The 26,831-nt window shown below is 40.7% G+C and overlaps 1 protein-coding gene across 2 annotated transcripts in view; it reads right to left on the bottom strand.

Annotated features, from left to right (window-relative positions):
• TTC28 (tetratricopeptide repeat domain 28) overlaps positions 1 to 26,831 on the bottom strand; it is a 1,605,451-nt gene that overhangs the window by 1,536,660 nt on the left and 41,960 nt on the right. For both annotated transcript variants that reach the window (XM_069214676.1, XM_069214678.1), the window contains exon 2: positions 13,372 to 13,650. In XM_069214676.1, the coding sequence (XP_069070777.1) occupies positions 13,372 to 13,650 (279 nt within the window). The remainder of the gene's footprint in view (positions 1 to 13,371; positions 13,651 to 26,831) is intronic.

The raw sequence follows: 26,831 nt of genomic DNA, 5'->3' as shown, positions 1-26,831 counted from the left end.
CCATGCCTGGATTGAGAAGTATAAAGTGACAGTGGCAGAATACCATGTTTTCTGAATCAGTATTAAGACCAGACCTTTTTCACTGTGTCAGAGAGATGGTTTTCTACTGAAACCTCCCATTTAAAGTTCCACTGTTATGTGAACCTCAATTCTACGTGCTGCATTCTGTGCTTTTGTGAAGTGCATAATATGCAGTGAGTGTGCAGCACATGAATAGTAGCAGCACTCAGTGTATTGTAAGAGAGTGAGTACTGGGAACAGTAGAGTCCAGTTTAGATGGCCCATTGTTCAGCATGGCAAAGATGGAGGGCACATACATCTTACCCAGAAAGTGGAAGTGTATTGACTGCATTCCTGTGGCTGGAGGGTTGTAATACAGGATTATTCTGGGAGATATTTAGTCTCAGGTCTACTAATCATTTATAGGATGTAATGAACTATCAACTATGGTGTATCCAATGTAATGGACTATCAACTATTTATCATTAAATGATTAAAGATCACTAGGTGATTCGCAGATTGAAATCCACTAATCATACATAGGACTGAAGGGAATATTAATGAATTGAATATCTCACGGTTGTTGTTATGTCTACATATACATTTGACTTTTAACTGAATGATGAGGAAATGTTCTTGATGTGAATTGTATGCCTGGGTTTAAATCAGGTATAAATGTTGATTTGATGTGGTATATTTGAGGTGTTTTTGTATGTGGAGGGGGCTGATGCTGCGTATTATTCTGCTATAATGTATAGGAAGTAATGATTTTCATATATATATATCAATTTTTTTTAGAATTTCAATAAAGAAGATAGTGTAAGATATACATACGGGCTCGAGAGGCATTTAATCTAATTCAATATAAAATGCTATTTATCTAATGATTGTTTATATTGAAACATGGTGGCCAATTGTTGTGCGAAAATTGATTCTGTCCATGGAGGGACCACTATAGTGGGTCAGAGACCCTCGTGTTTTAGGGGTTGCAATCCAGACCCTGAAGTGAATGAGGACCTTGTTAACATCAATGGCTGCTGATTAGTTCTTCCTGAGCACTGTCATTTTGTAGCTGGTAGGATGAGGGGTGGGTCTGCAGTTTCTGTTGTTCTATGTGGGAAAGTTCCTAAGCGAGGCCTGTCCTTTTGCCGGTCCCCAGTTACTGCTTGCAGAAGGCTGATGACATCTAGGTGCAGAGATTTCACACTTCGTTGTGCCATTGTTTTGGATACTTCTACTTGAAGCCAGAATCATTGTTACTTTCTGTCTAGCACACAGGTTGTGCCTGAGGACAACCAGAAAATTACACTTCAAAGAGAACCGCCCCAAATCAGTTTTGGCACCTTACGTTGAGGATCCACATTCCCTGTCTGGAAAAAGTTTATAGAAGTGGGATGGAAACCACCCCACTTTGCTCCAGTACCAAGTTATTGATGACAAAGGAAGGGGGTGCTCCACAGAGTAATCAAAGGACTGCTGAGTGACCAGGGCTCGGGTCTGTATGAGACCTGGTCTCCCAGAGGTGAGGGGACTTTACCTAATGTCTGCACTTTCTGCTGGAGGAGCTGAGGGTCTGTCTAGAACATTGAAGCCTGCATACTGAGAAAGGGAAGGAATGTGCCTAGCCCTGAAGGAGGATAGACTGAGTGGGAGGAGATGCCCAGCATGTTCACATGCAAGTGGAATAGCCACAGAAAGTGAGAAACTGAAAATAAGTAAAGCCAGAGGAGACCCTGTGAGGAAGTGGTCCCCGGTCACCCTATACGGTTCTTGTCGTGAATTGGAACAGTCTGCTCTGTCGGCATCAAGGTGAGTGTCCTGATCAGCCCAGAGGCTGCAACTGCTAAACTCCTCAATGAGATTGAGATATACCCGACTGCGCACCTGGCTCAACAGCATCCCATCTAGACCTGCCCTTTGGAGGATGCACCCACCAAAGATGAGAGCTGCCACCAGGACTTGAATTCTTCAAAGTCCTCACGTTCCATGTCAGGGTGCTGTCGTGGCCCCAACAGCTTAGAAGGCATTACTGGCCCAGCATACATGTTGTAGAACTGCACAGACTGCTACTTCAAGATGCAGGTAACCACCAGCCAGAAAACTGTGAGAGAAGGAGAGACTGAGAAGAAGACCAAGGCCTACAGCTTGCACTGGGAGGTTTTGCTCTGGGTCATCTGTATGAGACTGGCTGGGTGGGAACATGTTCTGTTCAGCCGGTTTACCTCATGCCTACAGAGAATGGGATCGCTTAACCATAACCATTTATAACGGGTCTTTTCTGAAAGTAGGATGTCAAGGTGGGCTTTTTTCTGTAAGGAGGGCCCTGGTGCTCTTGGATCGGAATCAGTATTTTGTTGTAAAATTATATTTTCGTGATAAGTGTATGATACAAAGAAGGCAGAACCACGCTCCTTTTAAAGAGTTACATTTCCTATTTAACAGTGAAATTTCAATTCATGTTTGACATGAAGATTTTCAGGAGCAACCTACGCGTTTTCATTGATACAAAGTAAAACGGTTAGAGATAGCTTTTTCTCCTGCCGTTTTCCTCCGACTTCACTCCTTAGTGATAGCCAGGGGAACTGGAAATTATTACACCTGAGGTTTTCAAGATGTTCACACAGGACTCAATCAGTCCATCTGGGCTATCAGAGTCAAGGGCACCTGCGCCTGGTCACTACCCTTCTGTGGCTGCAGCCGATTCTTCTGACTTCTCTCCAGAGACGTAACTTCAGCTTTACAAGTACCTGTTATTGCCTCCATTGTTAAACCTACTGGACGTTATCAAAATTTGAATGATTGATCTCACTCATAGTACGTATCTCTACTGCATGGACGAAGTCATTCATAGTATAAATCTCTATAACATGGACGACGTCACTCATAGTATGCGTCTCTATTGCATGGGCAATGCCACTCAGTATGCGCCTCAAATGTACAATGTCACTCATACTATAAATCTCTATTGCATGAACGAGGTCACTCACAGTATGCATCTCTCTTGCACTGACTATGTCACTCTCATGCAGCACTATTGCATGGAAAATGTTGCTCACTGTATTCATTTAATGCGTGGATGATATCATTAATGGAATGAATCTCAGATGGACGATGTCACTCATAGTATGCATCTCTTTTGCACAGACAAAATCACTCTCGGTATGCATCTCTATTGCATGGACGATGTCACTCACTGTATGCATCTCTACTGCATGGACGATGTCACTCACTGTATGCATCTCTACTGCATGAACAATTTCACTTAATATATGCATCTCTATTTATTGAAGGGGTGATGTCACTTATAGCATGCATCTCTACTGAATAGTCGATGTCACTCGCAGTATGCATTTCTAGTGTGTAAACGATGTCACTGACTGTATGCATCTCTTCTGCATGGGTGATGTAACTCATAGTATGCTTCTCTATTGAACAGACGTCACTCGCAGCATGAATCAATTTTGTATGGTCGATGTCACTCATAGTATGCATCTCTACTGCATGAACAATGTCACTTAATGTATGCATCTCTATTTATTGAATGGGTGATATCACTCATAGTATGCTTCTCTACTGAATAGATGCCACTCGCAATATGCATTTCTAGTGTATGGACGATGTCCCTCATTGTATGCATCTCTACTGCATGGATGATGTCACTGATAGTAGGCATCGCTATTAAATAAGATGCCTCAACACGCATGGTTCAATCCTGGAGACAGGCACAGCACTTCCTTTAGACTACAGAGCTTTTCATCTATTACAAACTTTGATTCGACAACCATTCACCCACTTAATTCACCCCGAAAGGTCTTTGTACGTTTTTTTTCTGAGTTTCTAAATGGAAAGTGAAGAGAATGTACTCAGGAGCTGAAAGTTGTAATCACTTGACTAGCAACTGATGAAGGCATGGTAACCAGCGTCGGTCACGGACGAGTACTGTTCAAGAGGCACCAGAGAGAGGCATTAACAAACATAACTTTTCTTTCACTGACTCTCCCTCATTAATGTAAATTGTCCTAGAGGGCCACACACTGTGTGCGCTGCCCGCTCGCGATGAGGGGGGCAGAGTAAAGATCGAGTGTGGTTCTCAAAACATCAATGAACAGTTTCCTGCAAAGAAGAATACACCAATACATTGAGAACACTGGATCCTAAAGAGATGTCAGCGTCTCGGCACACCTAATTAGGAAATAAGGGAAACCATGGCAACACATGGAAACAGCATCCGCCATTTGTACTTTCTCTTCTTATGTACAGATATTCAACCAATACCATATTCCTTCAGATAAATGGTTTGTAGAATACGATTTGAATGTACGCAAATAGAAGTGGTCAGACAAGTACTGAATTTGTTTAATTCTTTAAGTCGCGGGAACTGAAGCTCTCGTCCATATTTCAGCAACAAAAAGAAAAAAAAAAAAAAGAAAACCAGCTGACCGTACGTGGTCCCCACTTCAGACATGCATAATCTGTGCCAGCAATCTTGTGGCACCAAAAAAAATCTATTTGCCCTTCCCATTTGCATAAGAAAGAAACAAAGGGTCCTCTGTACCTACAGAAAAGACCGAGACTTAGGGCAAAAGCAGAGGAGAGATCTGTGCACACTGCCTACTGTGTGCCCTTCACATCAGGAGAACTGCACTGAGTTGGACAACGTAAAAACTGAGTTAACAGTATGCAAGTTTCACAAATTATAGACTGATTTACAGAATTAAATTTAAGAGGCACGGCCAAGTAAACAGCTAGCAATCCTTGGGGCGGTCATTACACATAATCAGTGAGTCACTTACGCAGTGACCAAATCTAATGAGCTTTGCCAAGATGATGCTTCTGTTCTGTGGAACCAAGCTTGGCTCCTTCACAAGAGCGCCAAAGCAGTTTAAACATTCCTTGCATATCATTATCGTGTCCAACTTTCTTTCGAAATAAAGCACCCCGAGAACTTGCCCACTTCGGGTCAATGATTTCATTTTAGGTGCACATCATTCTGTTCTGCAAACAATGCAGTGCTAATCAATGCGGCTTCCAACCAAAACACATTTTGTGCACACTTCCCTATGTGCAGAAAGAATTTTTTATGATAAGTCAATGAGAAAAATACTAATGTGAAACACAACATTTCAATGTCCTATTTTATTTTCATGAGAATGTCAATGCTTTGCTCAAAAAGCTACCTGTGGTCAGACTACGAATTTTAATGAAATATCTGCCGTCTCTGTATACAGATGCATACATATTTAAAGTCCTTTGGGTGTTTTTTATATGACCATATCCAACTAAAATGGTTGCAGTGTACTTCAGCATGTCCTTAATCAGTCATAAGACAATAGCGTAAGTTTTAAAGATTCCCTAACGAAATTAACAGCAACATCTTGCAAATACATTCAAATACAACTGCTGGGTGAGCCAAGTAGAACGTATGATCAAATAATGCTTCACATTAGATTTGTTTTCTGGTTACTAGTTCCAGCAATCCACAGCATTCCATGGTATGGACCTGATTAAGAGCTGAGTGGTAACAGAAAAGCCTTTGATGTAGAATCCCAAATTATAACTGCATCAAGAGTGACGCTTTACGTTAACCACCCTAATTAAAAAGCGGGTGGGAGTGAAGCACTAAAAATGTTCAGCAATAGGGTTACCAGACATTTTTTACGCTCCACATTCATAAGCTATATCTCAGAAAATGCTGGAAAATGGAGTTGTAACATTGGAAGACCCAGTAACAACTCTCATTGCTACCAGGCATGTCTCTGGTGGCTTTTTTCTGCCAGAGTTCGTATGAGGCAAAGGTTGGGTAAAGTCAATGTTTCTGAAGGTTATTCCTCCTTCTTGAAAGGTGGCATCTAAATTCAACATAAAATATTCCAGTAATGGTATTAGCACCTTAGTCCTTACCGCAGTATTTACAAGCCATGTTCAGAACCTGAGCTTAGATCACTTCAACAGAACTTCTCAAATACTGAGAAGTAGACACTGAGCATCTTGCAAGGAAGAGTCCTTGTATCAGACTAGCACATCTCTGGATTCGATTGGGATTACAAGAGAAACATGATTTACCCACCTTTACAAACACGCAGGATGCTCACCTTTGTAGGCAGGCTCTAGGGTAAGGAACTGAATATCCTGCTATGGGATGGTACTTTCAAGCTTGTAAGACACCAATTTAAATCCAGTATTTAGTGCTAAGCAAATCTCAACACCACATTATATTAACTTCATATCTTTCATGGGCTGTCAGTTATTTTTGGCAGGGTGAAATACAATTTGGAAGAGAAGCAACAAGTGAGAAGGGCCTTCTTCACTGCAGCACAGGACACCTCGTTCACCTAAAAACATAGCAGCAGAAATAATTGGGACCTCCACAGTATCTTTATACTTGTAGTCATTGAATCCTGGTTTGTATCCCACATTCTCTTTAAAGGACTCTCACACAGATGCTCTGTTTCATCGAAGCTTCTACTGGACATAGATCTCAACTTTCCCGAATCCACGCATGGGTTGCTCATGCAGTCTAGGTATTTTCTCTGCATTTTTGCACTAGTTGTCCTTTTTATTCAGCATGTCGCATGGGTCGCAATCCACGCATGGGTTGCTCATGCAGTCTAGGTATTTTCTCTGCATTTTTGCACTAGTTGTCCTTTTTATTCAGCAGCAGCAGTAGCACAATGAACAAAGAACCTGAACTGGGTGAGTTGCTGATGTACCATTCTCAATTTGAACCAGTGGTTTTGTACGTGGTGGCTGCCAGCACCCATATTTTGGGACCAGGATTTATTTTTTACTATGAGACTTGACACGTGCAAGAGAGAACGGCAAACAAGGAGAACTAAAAAAGGAAGAGAAATAGTGACGCAGATGGAAAGCAGGGGTATAAGAATCTGTAAGTGTGAGATAAAAGAGACAGTCAGTGTAGAGCAATGTGTGAAAGGGCCCTCGGGTGGAATTAATTTAAAAAAATAATTTACATTGTCTTTGATTAATTTACTTTATAATAGTAACCCTTTGAGGGCTCTTTCCATATTATCCTGTTGTTATGGTAAAAAAGCATAAAGGTGGCTTAAATCATTGCCAACATTAAAACTAAACTAAGATAAAGATGTCTCAGCAGAAAAGCCCTATACCTACAATTATGCTTACCTGATGCACTTAAGTGGAAAAAATGGAGTTTAAAAATGTAGTTTCAAATTCGTCCATTTTTCCAGACTAAATGTAATTAGAAACCAAAGCCTTTTTCTATTGCAGACCCTGATTAGATAACTTCCTTTAAGCATATAAACTACTCACCGTGCCACCACTGAATTTCTGACTATTTCCTGTCACCGCTGTAATACCTTCCAAAGCACATCCGCTATGAAAGAAATGGAGAATCCAGTGATTGAAAGCAAGATTAGCAGTTAGCCCTTGTGTCACAACAAACACTTGTCACTGAGATCTGCCTTGTCCAGGAGCCAAGGATACAACAAAGAAGAATTTGGTATATTTGTTAGTTCCCTTTCAAAACCATGCCAGCTAAAATAATTCCCATTGACCATCAATTCAATCAACATAAGGCACCTTGTGTGCAAGAGTCTGAAAAAAGCGAGGCGCCTGTCAAAGAAACCATGGAAGCTGGAAAATAATTCACTCCTGGTGGACTTTCAAGACCAGAGTTACAGTGTTGATGCAACAGGCCTCGTTTTTAACACTCAAGATTAATTTCCCACTGCATCGATCACAAGGACCCACTTCTAAAGATGTCAGCTTTGTTTAATGGAACCCATAGATGGCGATGGCTCCCTTACTTCTGTGGTTGATTTCCTTTTCAATTTGAGAAATCTTGTTTACTGTTTTCAGCCCATCACTGCAAAGCCACAACAGCCTGATGCACATGCAAACAAAGGCTATTTTCTGTCTAGGAAAATAAACTTGTTAAAGGGATCATCTAGTGAATGAAGCCACCGTAGGATTTACAAGTAGATTTTAAACAAAGTCATTCTGAAACACTTATTTTTGGTCATTTTTTTAAGATGAAAGACGTGGTAACAGGACAGGCCTTTATCGTCTCACAGGATAGCCCTCTAAATAGAAAGGGATTTATGATGAGATACTCAATATCATTTGGTTACAATTATATATGAAGGAAGTGGAATATCCCAATGAGAAATATGTGAATGTTTGAAACTCAGAAGTTCCCTACGTGCCTCTTAGCAGTTAATCCATTATATATTTTTAATCAAATAGCAGGTTGTTAGCCAACTGCAAAAAGAATATAAATGTATTGAAATGTAAATGTTTTTACATAGAGGTCTAACTTGTTCTCAAGCGTGCTCAACTTTGGCATCAATGTATAATCCAATTTAAGGTCAAATATTGTTCAACCACCTAGAATTTCTGCTCTGCCCCTCCTTGTGTTCAGCATCCTCCATTGATTGCACTATCTGAGTCTTATAACCTCTCCATGTATACCATGTGTTCATCTTTTCTCCATTCTTCCACACTTACGATTAATTTTTAATTTCCTTTACTGCATTGCATTTCATTAATCCAATGGTAAGACAACTGTGCATCAAGATTTTTTCCATCATGAGTGTGTATGTAACGCAATTCCTCGTTCCTCAATGCAGTTCGGGGTGTAATCAAAAGCCCTTCACCAGGGGATTACATTCTCTGTTCATCAAAATATGTTACTTTTCATTTCATCCTAATTCTACCTTTATGCCCAAATACATTCAGTACATTTATGGAAAAGGTGCCTTTTTTCTGGTATCAATCTTACCAATTTGTGTATATGTTATGTTTATCCATCTATGTGGTGAAGGTTTTCACCCTTTAGCATCACACAATTCAAAATAGATATAACAGCACACAATTTTATTAGAGAAGTTGTGTTTTTAGTAAAGGCACAACACAGAGAATTACCAGTTGTCACTATCACCTTCTTTTTATGGTCATATTTGCAGTTTAATAAATTGAATATGATACACACACTCGGATGGAGTAACCAGCATTTCTTTAAATGGGCGATGATAGCATAATCTTGCCAAATTTCCAACCTTTTTAAAACACCTTGATTTAGCAATCGATCAAAAAAGCTAACCAGTAAACCCGAAAAACATTTTAATAATTGTTGATTAGTTTGAACTGGCAATAATTTAATTTTTGAAATTAGCAAAATTATGTACATCAAGGTGAAGTATGAGTCAAATTTATATTTACAAGTAAACTGTTATGGAATTCCACCGGCTCTCAACCAATGTTTTTGTATGTGCGTGTATTGATTGTTCAGAAATCTAACTTGAATTCAATTTCCTGAAAAATCTATCCAATTTTCCAATTATCCAAGTTTCGAAAATATCTATTTTTAAAAATCTATTTAATGTAGGTTTCCAAAAGACGTGGCATGGACCCGACCCTCCAGGAGCCATGTTGGAAACCCCTGCATTTGGCAGTGTTGCTCTATTTTAATGGACATATCATTCGAATTGGGGGGGGGGGTCCTTCCGCAAAGCGCTGCATTCTGGGATTTGCGACTTTCAGCCCAGCAACCAATAGCTACAAATATCAGGACAGAGTGTGCCAGGAATGGAACTCCGCCCCTCCCCCCCAGTGTCAGCAGCCAGTTCTGCGTCTGGCTGCTATCTCTGCATCACATCTTGGTAACTGTCCGACTTGCAGTGCCTTTGTCTTGACATTCGAAGACCTGCAGTCTTTGTTTTTCTCATTTAGGCGAAGGAATGCACTTAGAGAAGGAATGGTCGGAACATTTTAAGAATGTATTTTATTAGCTACAAGCTGTGGGAAGCTTGCGGCGGATTGGCCATCGGCCTCCATCGCGTTGTAATTAAATCCATGGCCTCCCACTGTTCTCCATGAGGTAATATCAGGTATATTTATAAACAGTTGGCTCTAAAAACAAAGACAATCCGTCCGGTCTTTGGCAGGTTTTTGTGGTGTCTGAGGGGGTGCGGTGTATCTGTATCCCAGACCGCATCTGTCAAGCTTGCAGTACAAAGTTATCAGATGAGTCAATTTCACAAACACCTCATTGCATCCCTCCCGCATTCTGGGAGTTGTAGTCCTGGTTCAGTTTAGTTTATCCAATTGAGTTATCAACTGAAAACAATGACTTGTAGAAAAAAAAAAACAGGACTGGAACAACGTGTTCTTGGATACAATGAGTCATCTGCCAATCTTGTTGCACTAGCAAATACACGGGATGCTATGACTGCCTGATACTAAATGTCGAACAACAATTCAATAACAAATCAAAATTCAGAAGAGCAGGGTGGGGGATACGAACGTACAGGTAAGTGTCAGACACATGAAAATAATCGAGTAGGTCAACCTACCATATGTGCTCCATGCAGGCTAGTACCTATTATCTTTGAGATTTTATAGTTCTCAGTGCAGGGCTTCAAGTTCCAGTCAGTGTTATGTTTTAGTATTTTATTTCATTTTTCAAAGCACTCCACGCCGTGGAGGTATCCAAGCGGCACTATATAGGCAGCGAGTGGCGGCACAGGTGGGGATTCCAAACAGTGACATATTTCTATTGTAGGAAAACATGAGACTTTTGTCTTTTTCACGGCTCTCACGTTTGCTGCGTCCATAATTGAGGACTTCAACCCATCCAGGCCTTTTCTTTGCATCTGTGCCACTTAATGATTTAGACACTATCTACTGAGGGACGAAAAGTGCAGTTGTGCAGGACTTGAGCCCATCTCACTTCCTTAGAAGTGAGAGAAGGACCAATTGGCGTATGTCTTTTTGAAAAGAGCTGGCCCCACACTTTGGGCAAATCGAATGAAACAAATAATTCATCCAGACCTGTTTTTTAAAGTTTTTTTTAACTAGGACAAGGGACAAACTAATATTATTTTACTAGAATTGCTTAATCGTGGGAGGTACACTTTTTCGGCCTTGCATGGAAACAGCAGTTAACCACCTTAAGTAATAAAATAATCATACATAAAAAATACATTTTGGATCATCTCTTTTCAGTCTTTTCCACTGTCATTCAGATTTTGTTTCCATCCACCACACTTTGGGGCAGTGAGGTAAGCCCACTTAGCCACGAGCTCACTTACACTGTGAGTGGTGGCATTTTATCTGATTGTATGTGCGCCTCTGCCTAAAACCATTGCACTTCAGATGGAGAGCTGATGGGCCAATACTTCATTTTGCTAACATTTTTTCCTTTTCTTTCTTTATTCTTTCTTATTCTGTCATCCTTGTGTGCTTAAACAATGTCTTCAGGTTGGTGTAATTCCAATGCAACAGTGCCCTTTCCTTGCTGTCCTTGACAACCCATCATCCCACCACTGGTGTTGTGGGACATCAACTGCAGTACCGTCTCTACCAATTACCTTGTTCGCGAGCCTAGTTTCCACTCACAAACTGAACTCTGCATAGTGCTATAGCTGCCTTTTGGAACCACCAGATCATTCCAGTGATACGTAAATTATAGTACCACAAATATGGTTAAAGAAGCACAGAATATATCATTCTATAATGATTTATTACATCACAATAAATTCCAATGCCACAACTGCTGCCTTGGCAGAAATTACTTTAGTTGTATTCTGTTGAGAGATAAGTGCTTGAGAGTTGAAAATAAAATCTGTGTTTGCAAGCCTGCAGCCCAAACTAAATTAATTTAGAAACCTTGGTTTGTTTTTATCAGTCGTTGCACGGACATTTATTCATTTTTACCTCTCATTTGTAGCTGTAAATAGATTCTACTGACGTTCACTGTATATAATTTCTGTTGTTTGTGGTGAGCACTCCCAGATACATCAATGGCAATCAAATGTGTAATAGAAAATACTGTGTTTAGGGGCGGTTCCTCCATTACAGGGACAGAGTGTTGCACCACTTAAATGCCCCTACAAAAGCACAGAGACGAAAAATAAAATGGTAATTAAATTAATTAATTACCATTTTATTTTTCCCCAATCCATCCTGAACTGAGTATCACGACGGGGCAGGGCCTGTTGAGTAGCCACTTTGGTGGGCTGCCTGTACACTGGTTTATAGTGCGCATGTCACTTTGGCCGGCTGCCAGCTTAACATGCACACCATAAACCTCTCAACACAGCTTTCTTGGACAGCTGGGTTGAGAGCCTGCACAGGCCTCCAGTGTCCTCAGGAGCACAGAGAGAGGCTGCTCCCTCCAATCCTAGCTCTTCTCTCATGCTGGTTAACAGCATGAGAGCAAAGCCCGGATTGGTTGAGTGAGTTAGCTGGGGCCCTGACCGTGACATGATGAGAAACGGAGGACCGGAACGAGGAGGATGTGTCTGCAGCAAGCACAGTAAGTCACTTTTTATTTATTTCATTTATGTATTTATTTTATTTCTGTTATGTATTTATTTTAAGCATCCACCCATTTGCCTGCCCCGCTGATCGCTGTACTTGTCAGCCGCCACTGGTTGTGTCAATAGATAAAATAAGAAGATTGAAAAGTTGTTCAAGTAATTCGTTGTGATGGGTTCATTAAAGTGGTCTGAGAGATGAAGTTGCATTTGAAATTGTAATTTAAAACCACTGCCAGCGGGCTGACAAATATGAATTTGGTGTTGCCATGCAACAAACCTTTCAAGTAATAGATGTTCTGTACCTCTGGCACAACTAACAGCCATGATTATATTTACTTTTGCGATGGATAGCATATGTTATTTTCCATCTTTATTGAGAAACTAAAAAAAAAAAAGTACAGTGTTAGAAAAACACAAATTTGTCATATTTAATGTTTTCAGTTAATTGAGATCCATAACAATGTTATATATTTAAAAATAAAAATTCATAATAATATCTTCCTGTCAACACATATAGTGCATGTAAGATACAGATTTTGACTCTAACCATCAAACAACATGTAGCTGGGGAATCACAACTCAAAAAACGTGGCTTTCATTACAAAATAGTTATTGCCATACAAAACTATTCACATCTAAAAAGCCAAAAGAACTTCAAGTCAGACAGCCAAACTTCAAGTATATTCAAACTTCTCCAGTCATCAACCCCCGCTGTGGTTTCTAGTTCCTAAGCACATAGCATAGCCCACTATTGTCCAAAGTGGCAAGGAGAAGGGGGAAGGGAAGCAGGATTGATCTGATGTTCAGCAATCCATAGATCACGCACATTTTTGCTACAAAAGTGACAGCCAGATGTCGATGAGGAACCAAATATTTTGTACAAATCATAAAAGTATCCATCAATTGAAAATAATGGGTTACTTATTTGCGCTTTTTGTCACATGGGGTGATTACTATGTTTAATAGTAAGCGATGTTGACATGGGTACTCGCAAGGAGGTAAACCCCCTGTATCAAAGAGGATTGCTTTCTTGGAAATACAGTTCAAGCAGCTGGCAATGCCATCCTACCTTGGGCCATTTTGGGTTCAAGAGTCGAGCTTTGATAGCATCATCCAGGGCTGGCTCGTACTTCTGGATTTTCATGAAGGCAGCCGACCTGTTGCTGTAGAGGATGCAGTTTTGGGGGTCGACAGCCAGCGCCTCATTGTAGAGTTCAATGGCCCGGTGGAAGTCTCCGTCATGGCAAGCCTGGTTACTCTGCCGGACCTTCTCAATGAACTCTGCCTTGGAAAGTGTTGGCCCATCACTACCTCGTCCACCAAAAGACTTCAGGCCATATGCAGGAGCCTTTTCCAAAGAAAGGAATAACTCTTGGTTAAACTAGTTGCCAAGTGGCTTCTACAAAATACTGAAATAAACATCAAAGTGACGAAACCTTGAATTAATCCCAGCCACTTGGTTAGCTCGGGCTGTATGCCAGTCCATAAATAAGTGACCTTGAAAGCTTTCTGTGTGCTTAATGGTTTTATGATCACCATTAGGAAAGCAGATATAATGAGGACTACCAAGAACTTTTTCATGAGCAATAAGAAGCTGGAGGAGTCAACAGAACTCATCAAGTCTAAACAAACTACACTGGCCATGAACCGTACTTATTGATAGCCAGTAATATCTGGGAAGGTCAACTTCTATCAAGTTTCAGACTAGGCACAATATATCATCTTATTTCATTCCCATTAGACCAATACAGTAGTGATTTGGTTTGTATGTGCCCGTGCTTAGAGATTTCAGATCTAACATTGCTCCATTATATCTTTATTGTAAGTTTTATTGCAAATGTACTAAGATGCTTTTCTAAAAGACACAATTTTAGAAAATACAAGCCTGCTTGCGTTTCCCCAAATTTAAAGACAAATGATATTTGTTTTCCTTTTGGGTCTTTTTTTAAAGTAAATTGGACATCATTGTAACGTCAGGGTAATTTAAATAAATATCTGTATGTATTTTCTATGTTGGACTTTTATGATTTTACAAATAACCAAACAAAGTTTATAAATTAATATGTTGGTGTATTCCCAATACGCAGGGGTTTTCTTTAAGGTATTGGCTTCATGGTGTGATTGAGTTTGCTATGTATTTGCACATGTGAATAACATTAATCCATCCAGATTCTATAAACAAATCAGTGCTTGAGAAAAGCATAGAACTGAACTTGACGAATAAACTAATAGGGACAAAGCCAAGAGGACTTTTTGAATCTGAGAAGATTGGAAATAGGCAAACTCTTCCTGAGAAGCAGCAAAGAGAGAAAATGATCTGCCACCCAAACTTGTTTGCGATCGCAAAAGCCTGCAAATTAGCTTTTGTGGCAGCAAAACATCTTTTCACACTGTACAGAATCCTTTTTACAGTTGGAAATAATTTTAATACTCATAAAAGTAGTTCTGTGACCTTTTGTAAATCGCAAACAGGAGGCACTATGAAAGAGGCATTCTTTTTTCTTTGTAAGTTGCAAAGGACTATATCAGTGGTTTGTGATCACAATTGTGATCGCTAAACATTGTACATTTTCAACCGGTCAAGCTAGGGTGGTTACTGATTCCCAAAGGAGAAGCTGTCACTGTTGAGTGGCTTTCCATTTGGCACCATACTGGATAGCCCATCGGGAACAGGCAGGTGGCCAGGGGGTGGCTTCAAGTTCCTACTGATGAGTTCTGCTGGAGCAAATCTCCTCATTTTGTAAACTAACATGTATTTACAGAAAGTGCAAATGTCTATGCAAAAATAACACATGCATGATAAACGCAAAATTGTAGTAGGTAATCATACTTAGGTGTTGAAAGTATACAAATGAAGTAACATAATTGACTTAAGTTAGCCTAACTAGTGATGTCATATTAGCATTGATATATGTATTAACATTCGAAGTTCTGTTTTCACATTGAAATGTTGTTTTGCACAAGAAGTGTTTTCTACACCGCAGATGCTGTAACTTACCAGAAGCCTCCTGTTAGTTAGTGAATCGGCACATATTATGTATTAGACACTGATAATGAGGTCCTCTCCAGGAGAAGAGAAGATGGCAGAACAGATGACTCATGGAAAGGACTGTCTGAACTTCAAGATGTGGGCAAAGTAGGTTTTCAAGGACTTGTTTCTGTGGTCGATTGTGAAGATGTGAGAAACTAGGGAGTGTACCTGCTCCCATGGGTTTATTGAAATTCAAACGGATGCTGAGGATGGGGTATATGTTAATTGTTTCAAATTATGCTTTAACAAATGTATATTAGGATGTGTTCATAGTGTAGGTTGGCACTCTGGCTTCTAGCATTTGAGAGCACTATGAACTTTATTACTGAGATCTGTAGGCTTATCTCTCCTCAGGAGAGACTCCCTTTTTAGCCCTTTTTTCCTTTCAAGAGATGTCTGCTGATTTATAGCTGAGAATACTTTCCAGCTTGAAAATTCTTCTGCTTAAAAGAGAAAGCTTTATGCTTATGCATCTTATTCTCTCATGAGAACTCTTTATTGGGTTTCTGAACAGATACCTTTACTTTGACTTAAATTACGATTCTATTTCTTAATTTAGATTACAGAAATTCCGTTACAGAACATGCTTGCTGTATTCACTCTATTTTATTCGTAATCTTCACTGATTGGTATTTTACCCTGTATTAAACACCGACTAATGGACTATTTGAATTTGTAATAATGATACCTAATGACTAATATTTACTGAATAAAACAATTTAAATTTACTATAATTATTAATAAAATACTTAACTCACATCACCTCTCTTTATTGACTACTATAAATGCTACATTGGTTTTATTTTGTGAAGATTTAAGGCAAATGATTGCTCAATTCTCCTTGTTAACAGGCAAAAGTCTATATGACCAGGGGTAGTGGTTATTTAATGATTACTCCCGAAGACTGATAGAAATATTTCCTGTTTGGGAAAGCAAATCAGGAATGTTACACAAAGCCATGTCAGTATGAGAGAGCTAAGTGAACATCATTTTCTGGCAGAAAGAGTAAGAGTGCCTATAAAAAGAAAGGTGAGAAAAACGCCAAGAGTCCAAGAGAGAGATGGAGACCAGATAAAGTAGAGACTAGAGGCAGAGGCAATAAAGAGTCAGGCCAATAAGTGACAGCTGTAAGTGACACATGGCCTTTCATGAGATAAGAATTGGGTTTGGGAGGTTATGGCTCGGGGTGAAGGGTACAATGAGCCAAGCAGGAAACAAAAACCAAGCAGCTAAGGAGTAAGAGCACGCAGAGCAGAACATAGGTAAGTATAAAATAAATATCTTGATTAATAGTGTGCCACTTACATTTTGCAGCTTTTATATTACACTTCATACATACATTTCTGTGGTTTCTAAGCACTGTCGATAATAAATGAATAGCGAAGGTTACTATGGCTTTGGCTTAAATAAGAGATAATGGCATGACAAGATGGATGGAGTGTGGCAGAGCTATCCCACTCTACTGTTTGGTGGAAGGGGGGGCAGGTGCAAATATTTTTGGACACCTCTGACACAAATGCAGAGATGGTGGTTCTCTGTCCCTTGCAGGCCACTCTATCTGAATGCAAGCCTATTACAAAGGGCTTGCAATATTCAATGGGCATCTCATTTTGCAATCCCCTGTGAATGGGCAATTTGTGATGCACCTACGAGGACAACTGTCACACCACAAATTACATCTCCATCATCAAACAGGTTGGTGTGTTATTTGGACATTCCTGATTTGCCAAAGAATTTTTTTTATCAGGTCGCAAATTCTTTGAAATGTAGAAACCTATAGAAATTGAGCAGAAGATCTAAGATTATGAAGAGGTTGATACCAATTAACTGTTCTTCACAAGTAGGATTAAAGTGGCCTGAGGACTAAGTGAAGTGCCTTAAACTTGACCAGTTCACATGTGTAGCCAATGCAATGAGGCAAAATCTGGTACAAAGTGGTGGCACTAAGACAGAACTAATAACAATCTGTCTGCTGCAACCTGTACGAGTTGCAACGCATAGAGCCATCCTTTTGTCCAGCCTTAATAAGTTGCCCTCCAACTCGATGAAATATGGCACTCATGAAAACATGTACCAAAAAGATCCAATCACAAGGGCCAAAGGAATAACATACTTGTTAAATAACAGTGGCAACAGAAGTGATCACTGGTAACCACCACAGGTCAGCTGCTGTGAGTTGAAGTAAAATTAGAAAATATCACCTGTTGGGCGCCCCAATTTAAAAGGCCACTTAGCCAGGTGAACGCTACACCCTGGATAAACAAATCACCCAATCACGATAACAGGATTTGGTGATCAAGGGTGTTGAAGGCCACAGAGTAACCCAAAAGACACAATGTAACTGATAGGTTTTTTTCATCAGATTGCCACCATAGCTCGTCTACTCTTAGGGATATTTCCAGTAGTTTGCAGGATTCACTGGTTCAAAAGTTGGTTTCTTCAATAAATGGGCTACAATGGTAGTATTAGCCTGTGAAGGCATGTTCACTGTTAACAAGGATGAATTTAATATTGATGAAACATCTGGGCGTAGAGCTGGCAGAAGATGTTGGATATGTTTTGTGAGTATAGGATCAGGGGGCAAACCCGACAGTTTGCTGTTTGACACCCTGAATGCCTTACACGTATGTTTATAGGTATATTTAAAGCAGTAAAGCTACAGACCTAAAGAGCAGTGGATCACTGTAAGCATTGATGAATATAACGCAACAACCAACTGACTAGTTGTTCTCTTCAAACTTAGTCTCCATGTGAATCTATCATGGGCACATAAAACGATCATTAGATGGATCGAATATACATATTTCAATGAGCGGGGGATGAATGTTTAAGTGGAATTTCATTATCAAACTATGGACTAGATGGACACAGAGACATCTTTCTGACTTTTGATGTAACTCGTGTACTAGGAGGTCAAAGGCAAGTGCAGGAGGGTGCAGAATGACCTATAGAATGAATAATAGTTAGGCAGGTTTCTATTTTGGATCCTCTGTGGTTGGCTACAAACACAAGGGTGGTCGCTTGAAAGAAACAGCAGGCTACCATCCGTGTGTTTGCATTTCCCTAAATGGGCATTTATTTATTTTTAAGCAGCCCGTGCTCTTTAAGGAAACCGGTGCTGCTTTACAACATCTGTTCTGTTTAAAAAGGGAGGAGCAGGCATTGGTTCCCCAACAACTGTCTTGTCCCTCCCACCTTCCCATTCCAACATGTCCAGATTTAGGAGAGGTGTGACCAGTGCAGCTGCACCTAGCTCTGAGTATGGGGTGCTGTGCTTAGAAATAACTTTATGGTTTAAAAGCAAATGCTGCAGAGTTCCTTGAGTGTCAATCAGTTTTCAAGTAAAAAAAATCATCAGGATAACCCTGGTAATTAATATCCGTACTGGAGACAGACTGGAATTTTGTCTAGTGGCATTTTTGACTAGTCATAAAGAAGCAACGAGAGTTGATACACAGAACTGTATTTTATGTGGATAGCTCAGTGGGTTACTAATTTTGGCACATAGATCCTTTTGTTACTTGCAGTTATAATGTTAATGTAGCACAGTGACCTAGGTACTGTAATCAAAGAGCTGCATGCAAAGTGCATTGTATATGTTAGAAAGTTAAGTTTTTTCCCAGTCTTTCATCATCCTCATATTGCTAAATATTGTGGTAAATTTGTAAATCCTGTCTGTACTTCTCCAGACAAAGCACTCTTAAACTATACTGCCTACTAGAATGAATGGCATGATTAGTGCACCTTGTAATCCTCATTGTTTTATGTAACATATCCTATAGACTGATTTACACAAGTATAATTCATTGATTAATTGATCATTTTTACTTCTTCAGACCAAGCACTCATAAAACATAGGGCCTCATTACGACTTCGGCGGCCCTTTTCTAGGACCGCCGAAGCCGCTGCAGGCAAAAGACCGCCAGTCCTGGAAGTCTTTTGCCCGCCATATTAAGAGTATTCCGTTGGGCCAGTGGGCGAAAACAGCATTTTCGCTCGCTGGCCCAGTGGAACACTCACCACAACATTGACGCCGGCTCATAATTGAGCCGGCGGCAATGTTGTGGTGCTCTGGGTGCAACAGCACCCGTCACACATTTCACTGCCCGTAATTAGGGCAGTGATGCGTGATGGGGCACCCAGAGTCCCCATTCCGCCAGCCTTTCCATGGTGGTAATTACCGCTATGGAAATGCTGGCGGATGGGGACTCGTAATCCCCAGGGCAACGCGGATTACAACCGCCGGGTCCGCCGGGACCGCCAGGCTGCAGGCTGGCTGCAGCCTGGCAGTGTCGGCTGTTTGACCGTGGCGGCTCCTGAATGCTAGACGCACAAGTAACGTTTCAGCAGGTGCTTTTAAATCCCAAGTTTCTGAAGTTATTGCTAAACACAGCGCCCTTCTAAGGTCAGTGCCCCCCAATCCAGGCCAGCACCCGGAGCGGCTGCACCGTCCTAAAGCCGACCCTGATTGAGACCTTAGCTCTGTGAAATTGCACCGAAGTTCTCGTTGAGTTGTGCTGTTGGAATCAATAGAATCGTGTCCTGCAATGAAAGGAAAAGGTGAAAGTTGTCTGTAGCCTTCAGTTTGGTGGCACACTTGCAGCATTTAACTTATGCTGGCTAGTTTGGAAATGGCATAAATGTATTTTGCAGGTTAGCTGGAAACATTTTTATTTATTCCAGTTTTTGGGAGGAATACAGTGCAGGAAAGAGACATCCACGTCTGATCATCTGTTAAAATTAGTTTTAAATCTCCTAAACAAAGACTATTTCTGAGGATTAATAACTGCTTTTAGTTCTTTAAAGAGTCTGCTCCATACTTGGATTTAAGATTCATAATTACTCTAAAAAACCTCACGTAATTCCCTTGCACTGACCACCCAGGGATATGAATTTCATTGCACATACACAGTGCCCCACTCTGTCAACATCCTGTGTCCCAGCTCACTTTTTCCGTGCACAAAACTCCCAAATCTCTATCTGCCTGTCTGCAGTTTATTCAGTACGTTTTCCATAAAAGCAGAACCCTCAACCCAAGTCAAAGTAGGCACTGTGTAAAATGTATGCAAAGATTAAATTGTAATGATAAAAAAGAATGACCTTTTGTGAAGAATCAGTCATTAAGAAAACATACCACAGAAGTGAAAATCAAACAGCGTTTATCAAATGTGTCTAACATTTGAGGGGATCCTGGGGGATTGTTAGGTGTTGTAGTTTGGAGCTGCACAGAGGATGGTTAGGTGTTATAGTTTGGAGCTGCATGGGGGATGGTTAGGTGTTATAGTTTGGAGCTGCACAGGGGATGGTTAGGTGTTATAGTTTGGAGCTGCACAGAGGATGGTTAGGTGTTATAGTTTGGAGCTGCACAGAGGATGGTTAGGTGTTATAGTTTGGAGCTGCACAGAGGATGGTTAGGTGTTATAGTTGGAGCTGCACAGAGGATGGTTAGGTGTTATAGTTTGGAGCTGCACAGAGGATGGTTAGGTGTTATAGTTTGGAGCTGCACAGAGGATGGTTAGGTGTTATAGTTGGAGCTGCACAGAGGATGGTTAGGTGTTATAGTTTGGAGCTGCACAGAGGATGGTTAGGTGTTATAGTTTGGAGCTGCACAGAGGATGGTTAGGTGTTGTAGTTTGGAGCTGCACGAGGGATAGTTAGGTATTATAGTTCGGAGCTGCACGGGGGATGGTTAGGTGTTATAGTTTGGAGCTGCACAGAGGATGGTTAGGTGTTATAGTTTGGAGCTGCACAGAGGATGGTTAGGTGTTTTAGTTTGGTGCTGCAAGGGGGATGGTTAGGTGTTGTAGTTTGGAGCTGCATGGGGGATGGTTATGTGTTCTAGTTTGGTGCTGCAAGGGGGACTGTTAGGTGTTGTAGTTTGGAGCTGCATGGGGGATGGTTATGTGTTCTAGTTTGGTGCTGCAAGGGGGACTGTTAGGTGTTGTAGTATGGAGCTGCATGGGGGATGGTTGGGTGTTGTAGTTGAGAGCTGCACAGGGATTGTTAGGTGTTGTAGTTTGGAGCTGCACGGAGGATGGCTAGGAGTTATAGTTTGGAGCTGCACAGGGGATGGTTAGATGTTATAGTTTGAAGCTGCTGGGGCACAGTGAAGAATATTTCAAGACAGAGGAGAGGTAGTAAAAATACTTCCAAAAATATCTTATTCAAATTTAAAAAGGTTAAGAATCACATATGCTTTTGAAGATGATTTACACAAATATCATATAAGAATTTGTAAATTAGTGATTGCATCAAACATGCCCAACAATGTATTCTCATGTAATGTTCAATACATTTCACCATAAAGTCCAATTCACACAAAAGGTCAATTATCTTAATCCTAGTGCTAGGCCAAGAATGATCCTTCCTGAATTAGCTGAATACATTTTGCAGTTGCAATTGCTATTAAGATATTTAATTCTAAGCAAAGTGACTGGTGCATCACTTTTAGCCAAAGCTAGATATTTCCTACAAATTGGGCAAATAAGTTTTTTCCTCGCATATAAAAATAAACAATCTAAAACAGTTGTTCCCAACCTGTGGTCCGGGGACCCCTAGGGATCCACGAAGTCTCCTTGGGTCTGCTTAGAATATCAAATAACATTAACAGATTAGGTCCCCAGCGTTCAGTACTACCTCAGTGAGGGGGAGGTCCCTGTATTCCAGTAAATATTCAGTGGGGGTCTCCGGGCTCCAGTAATGACAAAGTGGGGGGTCCACAGAAGTCAAAACGTTGGGAACCACTGATCTAAAAGATTATTTATGCTGTATTTATGCTGTATTTGACTCTTAAGTCACATACACTAAGATGTTACAAAAATGCTTAGCTGGCCAGTTCAATATGACCCTCAGTGTAATTATAGAAACTTTATCACTTTCCCAACTTTTTCTTAAAGAATGTAAAAACCTTAGAGCACAAGATTGAGCCAACAAATCAATTGAATGCAATTCTAACTCCAACCTTAGGACCTTGATCATTGAACTTTTTCAGGCGCAGACAACAGTTTTCTTATGCACAAGCTTTCAAGATCCTCCCAGCTGGCTCTTTTTTTAAAAGACAACAATTTAGCCCCATAAATGGTCTGTGGTATTGATTTGTCAACTAAAGCATTTGTTCATTTTGTACAAAGAGACACTAATGTGAATATCAAAACCTTTAAGGGCATTAACTGTAGAAAGTAAAGATGTTTTTAAAATTGCCAGATGTTTGTTCCATTTCAAATTGTCTGCAAAATGGAGACCCAAATACTTATACACGCTGACCTTTCTGGTTGGAGCCTTCTTAAGAAACTAGACAACATTTTTCACCTGCTTTGAAACAATCCACGTCTTGGCATTTCCAGATTGACAATTCATTTATTAAAATTACAGTATTCACTAAAGGCTTGAAGTTTATGTTGTATACCTAGTGGAGTGTAGTCCATAAAAACTAGAGCAAACACAAGGCACAGTATGCATGCAGCACCAAATTTTGAGGAAAGCAAATTTGTCTTCCGAAGCAAACTGGGGTGGTAGGAAATAAAGGGACTAAATAGCGGGGGTGCAGAACATACCCCTGATGTGGAGTGTTTTGAACTGGGATTTATTTCTGTTAAAATTCTCAGTACATTCAGATCCACTTGCACCCTATTTCAAGAGTGCAACGGTTGAATCACATATAACAGATCTGTAATTTAATCTATAGTAGATCAAGCCTGACCAAGTCGAAGGTAGTGCTGAAATCCAGAAAACAGCTGCAAAATGTACTTACTGTTAGAATGAGTTACCTTGCAGCCATCCAGACAATCATACAATGATCCACAGTGGAATACATTTCTCAGAATCCACTGCTTTCTCTTGGGTAACTCCTGTGCCAAGGGTCCAACTCTCAAGATTCTACTAAAGAGTTTTTGCATAAATCGTAGAAGGGGGGATAACAAAGCGATCAACCTATATTTTGCCCGTTCTTCCACACGTCCTTTCTTATTGTTGGGCTTAATAATTGTGCAACGCCACAAGTTTTGTATCTTGCCAGTAACTGTGACCATTAAAAAAAATACTGAGTATCCCGACCCACCAAAGGGGATCTAATGCTCCTGGAAATTTCCAAATATTTCTGAAACCAATCCAACTTCTTGCTGAAACAATAAGCGACTATTCTCCAAAAACTCAGCACTGCACCAGACTACAGCATTAATAGAGGAACTTTTATATAATTTGGAGCTATAAAACCCATTGTGTCTCACAAACTTTGGCCTCCAAATTTCCAGGGGAAATTAATAGCTCGGTATTATCCAGCTGTCAAAAATGGTTGTGTTAACCTGCACAATAGCTTCCTGCATTTGAATCAAGTTAAATTCATACAACTATTGTTTTTCAGTGACAGCGAGGAGTTACACTTATTTTTCAGATAATTAAATTCTTGTTTAATAACATTGCTCCCATTATTCCTATTCTGTGATACATCTTCCTATTCAATATGTCAATGGAAAACCGTCTTGATTAAACCACCCCTGGCAATGTCAGAATTTAGTTACACTCAGAGTGCGTCTCAAGTTATACTCTGCTTTGAAACAGTTCAACATTCTTTCAATGAGCCGGTTATACCACTCAACATCACAAGAGCCAACATGGCTTAGTGTTGACTTTTCAATTTTAATCCTAGAAAGTTCCTTCAAATAATTTTCCTACATTTCTATGGGTATAAACCATGTCAAACCATGTCAAACCATGTCAAGGACAGAGCTCTCCTGTTTTATATATTGCTTTTTCTAAATTACGTCCGTAGCTAGATGATTACTAGTTTCCAGATCAAACACTTTTAAGACTTTAATTAAATTGAACTGCTGAACAGAAACAAATGAATAGTTTATAGGGACTCAGCACTTGCCGTATTACTGGACAGTTGCTTATATAAAGCAACTATTAAGAGTGATTAGGTTTTGCTGGATTGGAACTGCCTTTACCTATTTAGATCTGCCAGTCCTCTTCTCTTCTGCTGATACCACACTCAGAATTTCGAACAAATGAAAATGATCTTGTAACAGTTCATCAAAAAGACAGTTCAACATTTTTAGATTGAAATCTCCACAATATAACAGAGAGAGAGAAAGGCAGAAAAGAAAGGAGTAGGAAATAAAGAAAGGAAAACAACGGACAGAGAGATCAATCAGTGACTGAAAAAGAACCTGCAAGAATGAGATACCGCTGTAGGAAGTGGAGGGTGGAGAAATAAAGAGGCACGAGGACACATGTAGCCAGCATAAATTAATCTCAACTTAACTTTATTTCAACAAAGCTTTTAACAACAGAAGTCCCATAATGGTGTATTGATGAGGGGACACTGCAACTCATGGTTGGAAAAAAACAGGTTCCTAATGCTCCATGGGAGATTTAATGCAAAAGACCCCATAGGAAAGTTCATGCCTTGGGCATTTGGGGTGTGATGGTGCATTTGCACTGAGTTGACAAAACTTGGAAAGTTGTCTGTACTATGCGTAGTCATCATTGGTAGGGCTTAGAATAAACTAAAAATACTACATTTTAGATTGTCTTTCCAGTCTCATCACGATCGCCCTTTGTGCGGCACGCATTCAGACACCCATTTAACAAATCCCAAATCATGACCCATGTGCATTCGCTTTACCAAGGGGTCTTTGTTCAGGCCTGAACAAACCTGCTCTACAAAATCCCAACAATTCTGTGCCTGCAACTCTTAGGGTCAGTGGCGGCCCGTCCTTTAGGCCACGCCCCCCCACCCCATGAAGAGTGTCTGTCAGGATGAACAAAGGTCAGCCTGACAGACACTCTTCATGTTCAGGTCAGGCAGCCAGGAGCAGACATGCGCGATTTGCGCAGACTCCTGGCTGCCTGAGCTGAACTTTGCTGGGCTGAGGAGATCACAGCTCCTATGGGCGTGACCTCCTCGGCCCAGCAAAGGTGCCTCGAGGCCCTCCCCGGGTGACGAGGAAAGCATCACCAATTGACACTCTACCTGGGCGCTTCAGGTTTAAGCCCTGAAGCGCCCAGGGCAAGTGTCAATCAGTGACACTTAGTCACAGAGTGGGGTGGGGTCAGCAGTCTCACTGACCCCATCCCACTCTGTGACGAGGCTGGGACTGCTGCCTTCCCTCCTTGGCTGACCTCCTAGGTCAGCCAAGGAGGGAAGGCAGCAGTCCCAACCCTCCTGGGACCTGGAGGCTAAAGGTAAGTGTGTGTGTGTGTGTGTGTATGTATGTGTTATGTTTTACATTGAATGTTTGGTGCACGCGTGCATGTTTGAGTGTTATGAATGTTGTTAATGGATGTGCGTGCATGCGTATGTGAAAGAATGAATGTGTGTGATATTGTAAAATGAATGTTTGGTGCGTGCGTGCATGTTTGAATGGAATGAGTGTTGTTAATGGATGAGCGTGCGTGCGTGTCTGAAAGAATGAGTCTGTGTGTGTGTGTGTGCCCCGCCCGCCCCCCTCCCAAAGCTGCCGGCCGCCACTGCTTAGGGTCAGGGCCCAACTCCACACATTTTGTTCCCAGTAAAAAAAATATCCAAACACCTCTTCTTTCTGATGTTGAGAGAATGGTTAGGCCAGTAAGAAATGCTTCTCACTCATCAAACTTACCTTAGTTCTTTAATATGGGCACTTCCAGGCCAGAATGAAACCCACAGGAATGAGGCAGTCCGGTGCCTGGAACATGTAGACCCATTGATGCTTTAGACATAACCCCTCACTAAATTTCTAATTTTGTTTTTAAAATTTCCAAGGAGTCACTCCTAATTAAAATACCAAAGACTCTTTAGGTATTTTTAACCTTAGGGTCCATCCCATAAACTCAAAGAGCTCCCTGCTTTCACAAAGTTGAGCTATGGAGGGGTAATAGGTCTATGATGAAGCATACTTCTGAGAGAGGGTCAAAGTCCTTGAAAAAAACCTGATAGATGTCCGATTAGAGAGTTATATTTGCCCTTGGGTACAAAGTTACTATTTTATGTACACATACCACATGAGGGTCTCCTCTCTTTTGTTTAACTGGGGACTTGAAGGGCCCGATTCACAAAGGTAAACTTACACTTCAGTGTAAGTTTGTTTCCCTATTCACACAGGTACTTTATGAGTAGCATCTTTAGGACTGCAGAGTCTCCACACATAAAACGATATGAATGACTTATTTATGGGCAGTGTCCGCCCTTAGTGCAGAGACCCGGCAGTCCCAAAGATACTACTCGTAAAATATACTTGTGAATAGGGAAAAGAGGTAAACTTGCACCGATGTGTAAACTGACCTTTGTAAATCAGGTCCATAGTTGGGAAGTAGGGGTGACCCATATCAATTTCGTTTCACTCGATCTCGTTTTGAAATGAGTAGCGTTTCCCCCAGTTGGCCAGTGCCAGTGAGACTTATCAACTATTTGCTTATAGAACCTGAGGCATCAGATAATAACCTAAAAAGATCCACATATATGTGAACTAACACCTCCTGAACCTGCGCAAATATCTCCAGGTACAATATCCATTGGAGAA

The sequence above is a fragment of the Pleurodeles waltl genome, chromosome 11 (assembly GCF_031143425.1).
Source record: "Pleurodeles waltl isolate 20211129_DDA chromosome 11, aPleWal1.hap1.20221129, whole genome shotgun sequence".
Lineage (NCBI taxonomy): Eukaryota > Metazoa > Chordata > Amphibia > Caudata > Salamandridae > Pleurodeles > Pleurodeles waltl.
Note: the sequence above shows the minus strand (reverse complement) of the source record. Positions and strands in the feature narration are given on the sequence as shown.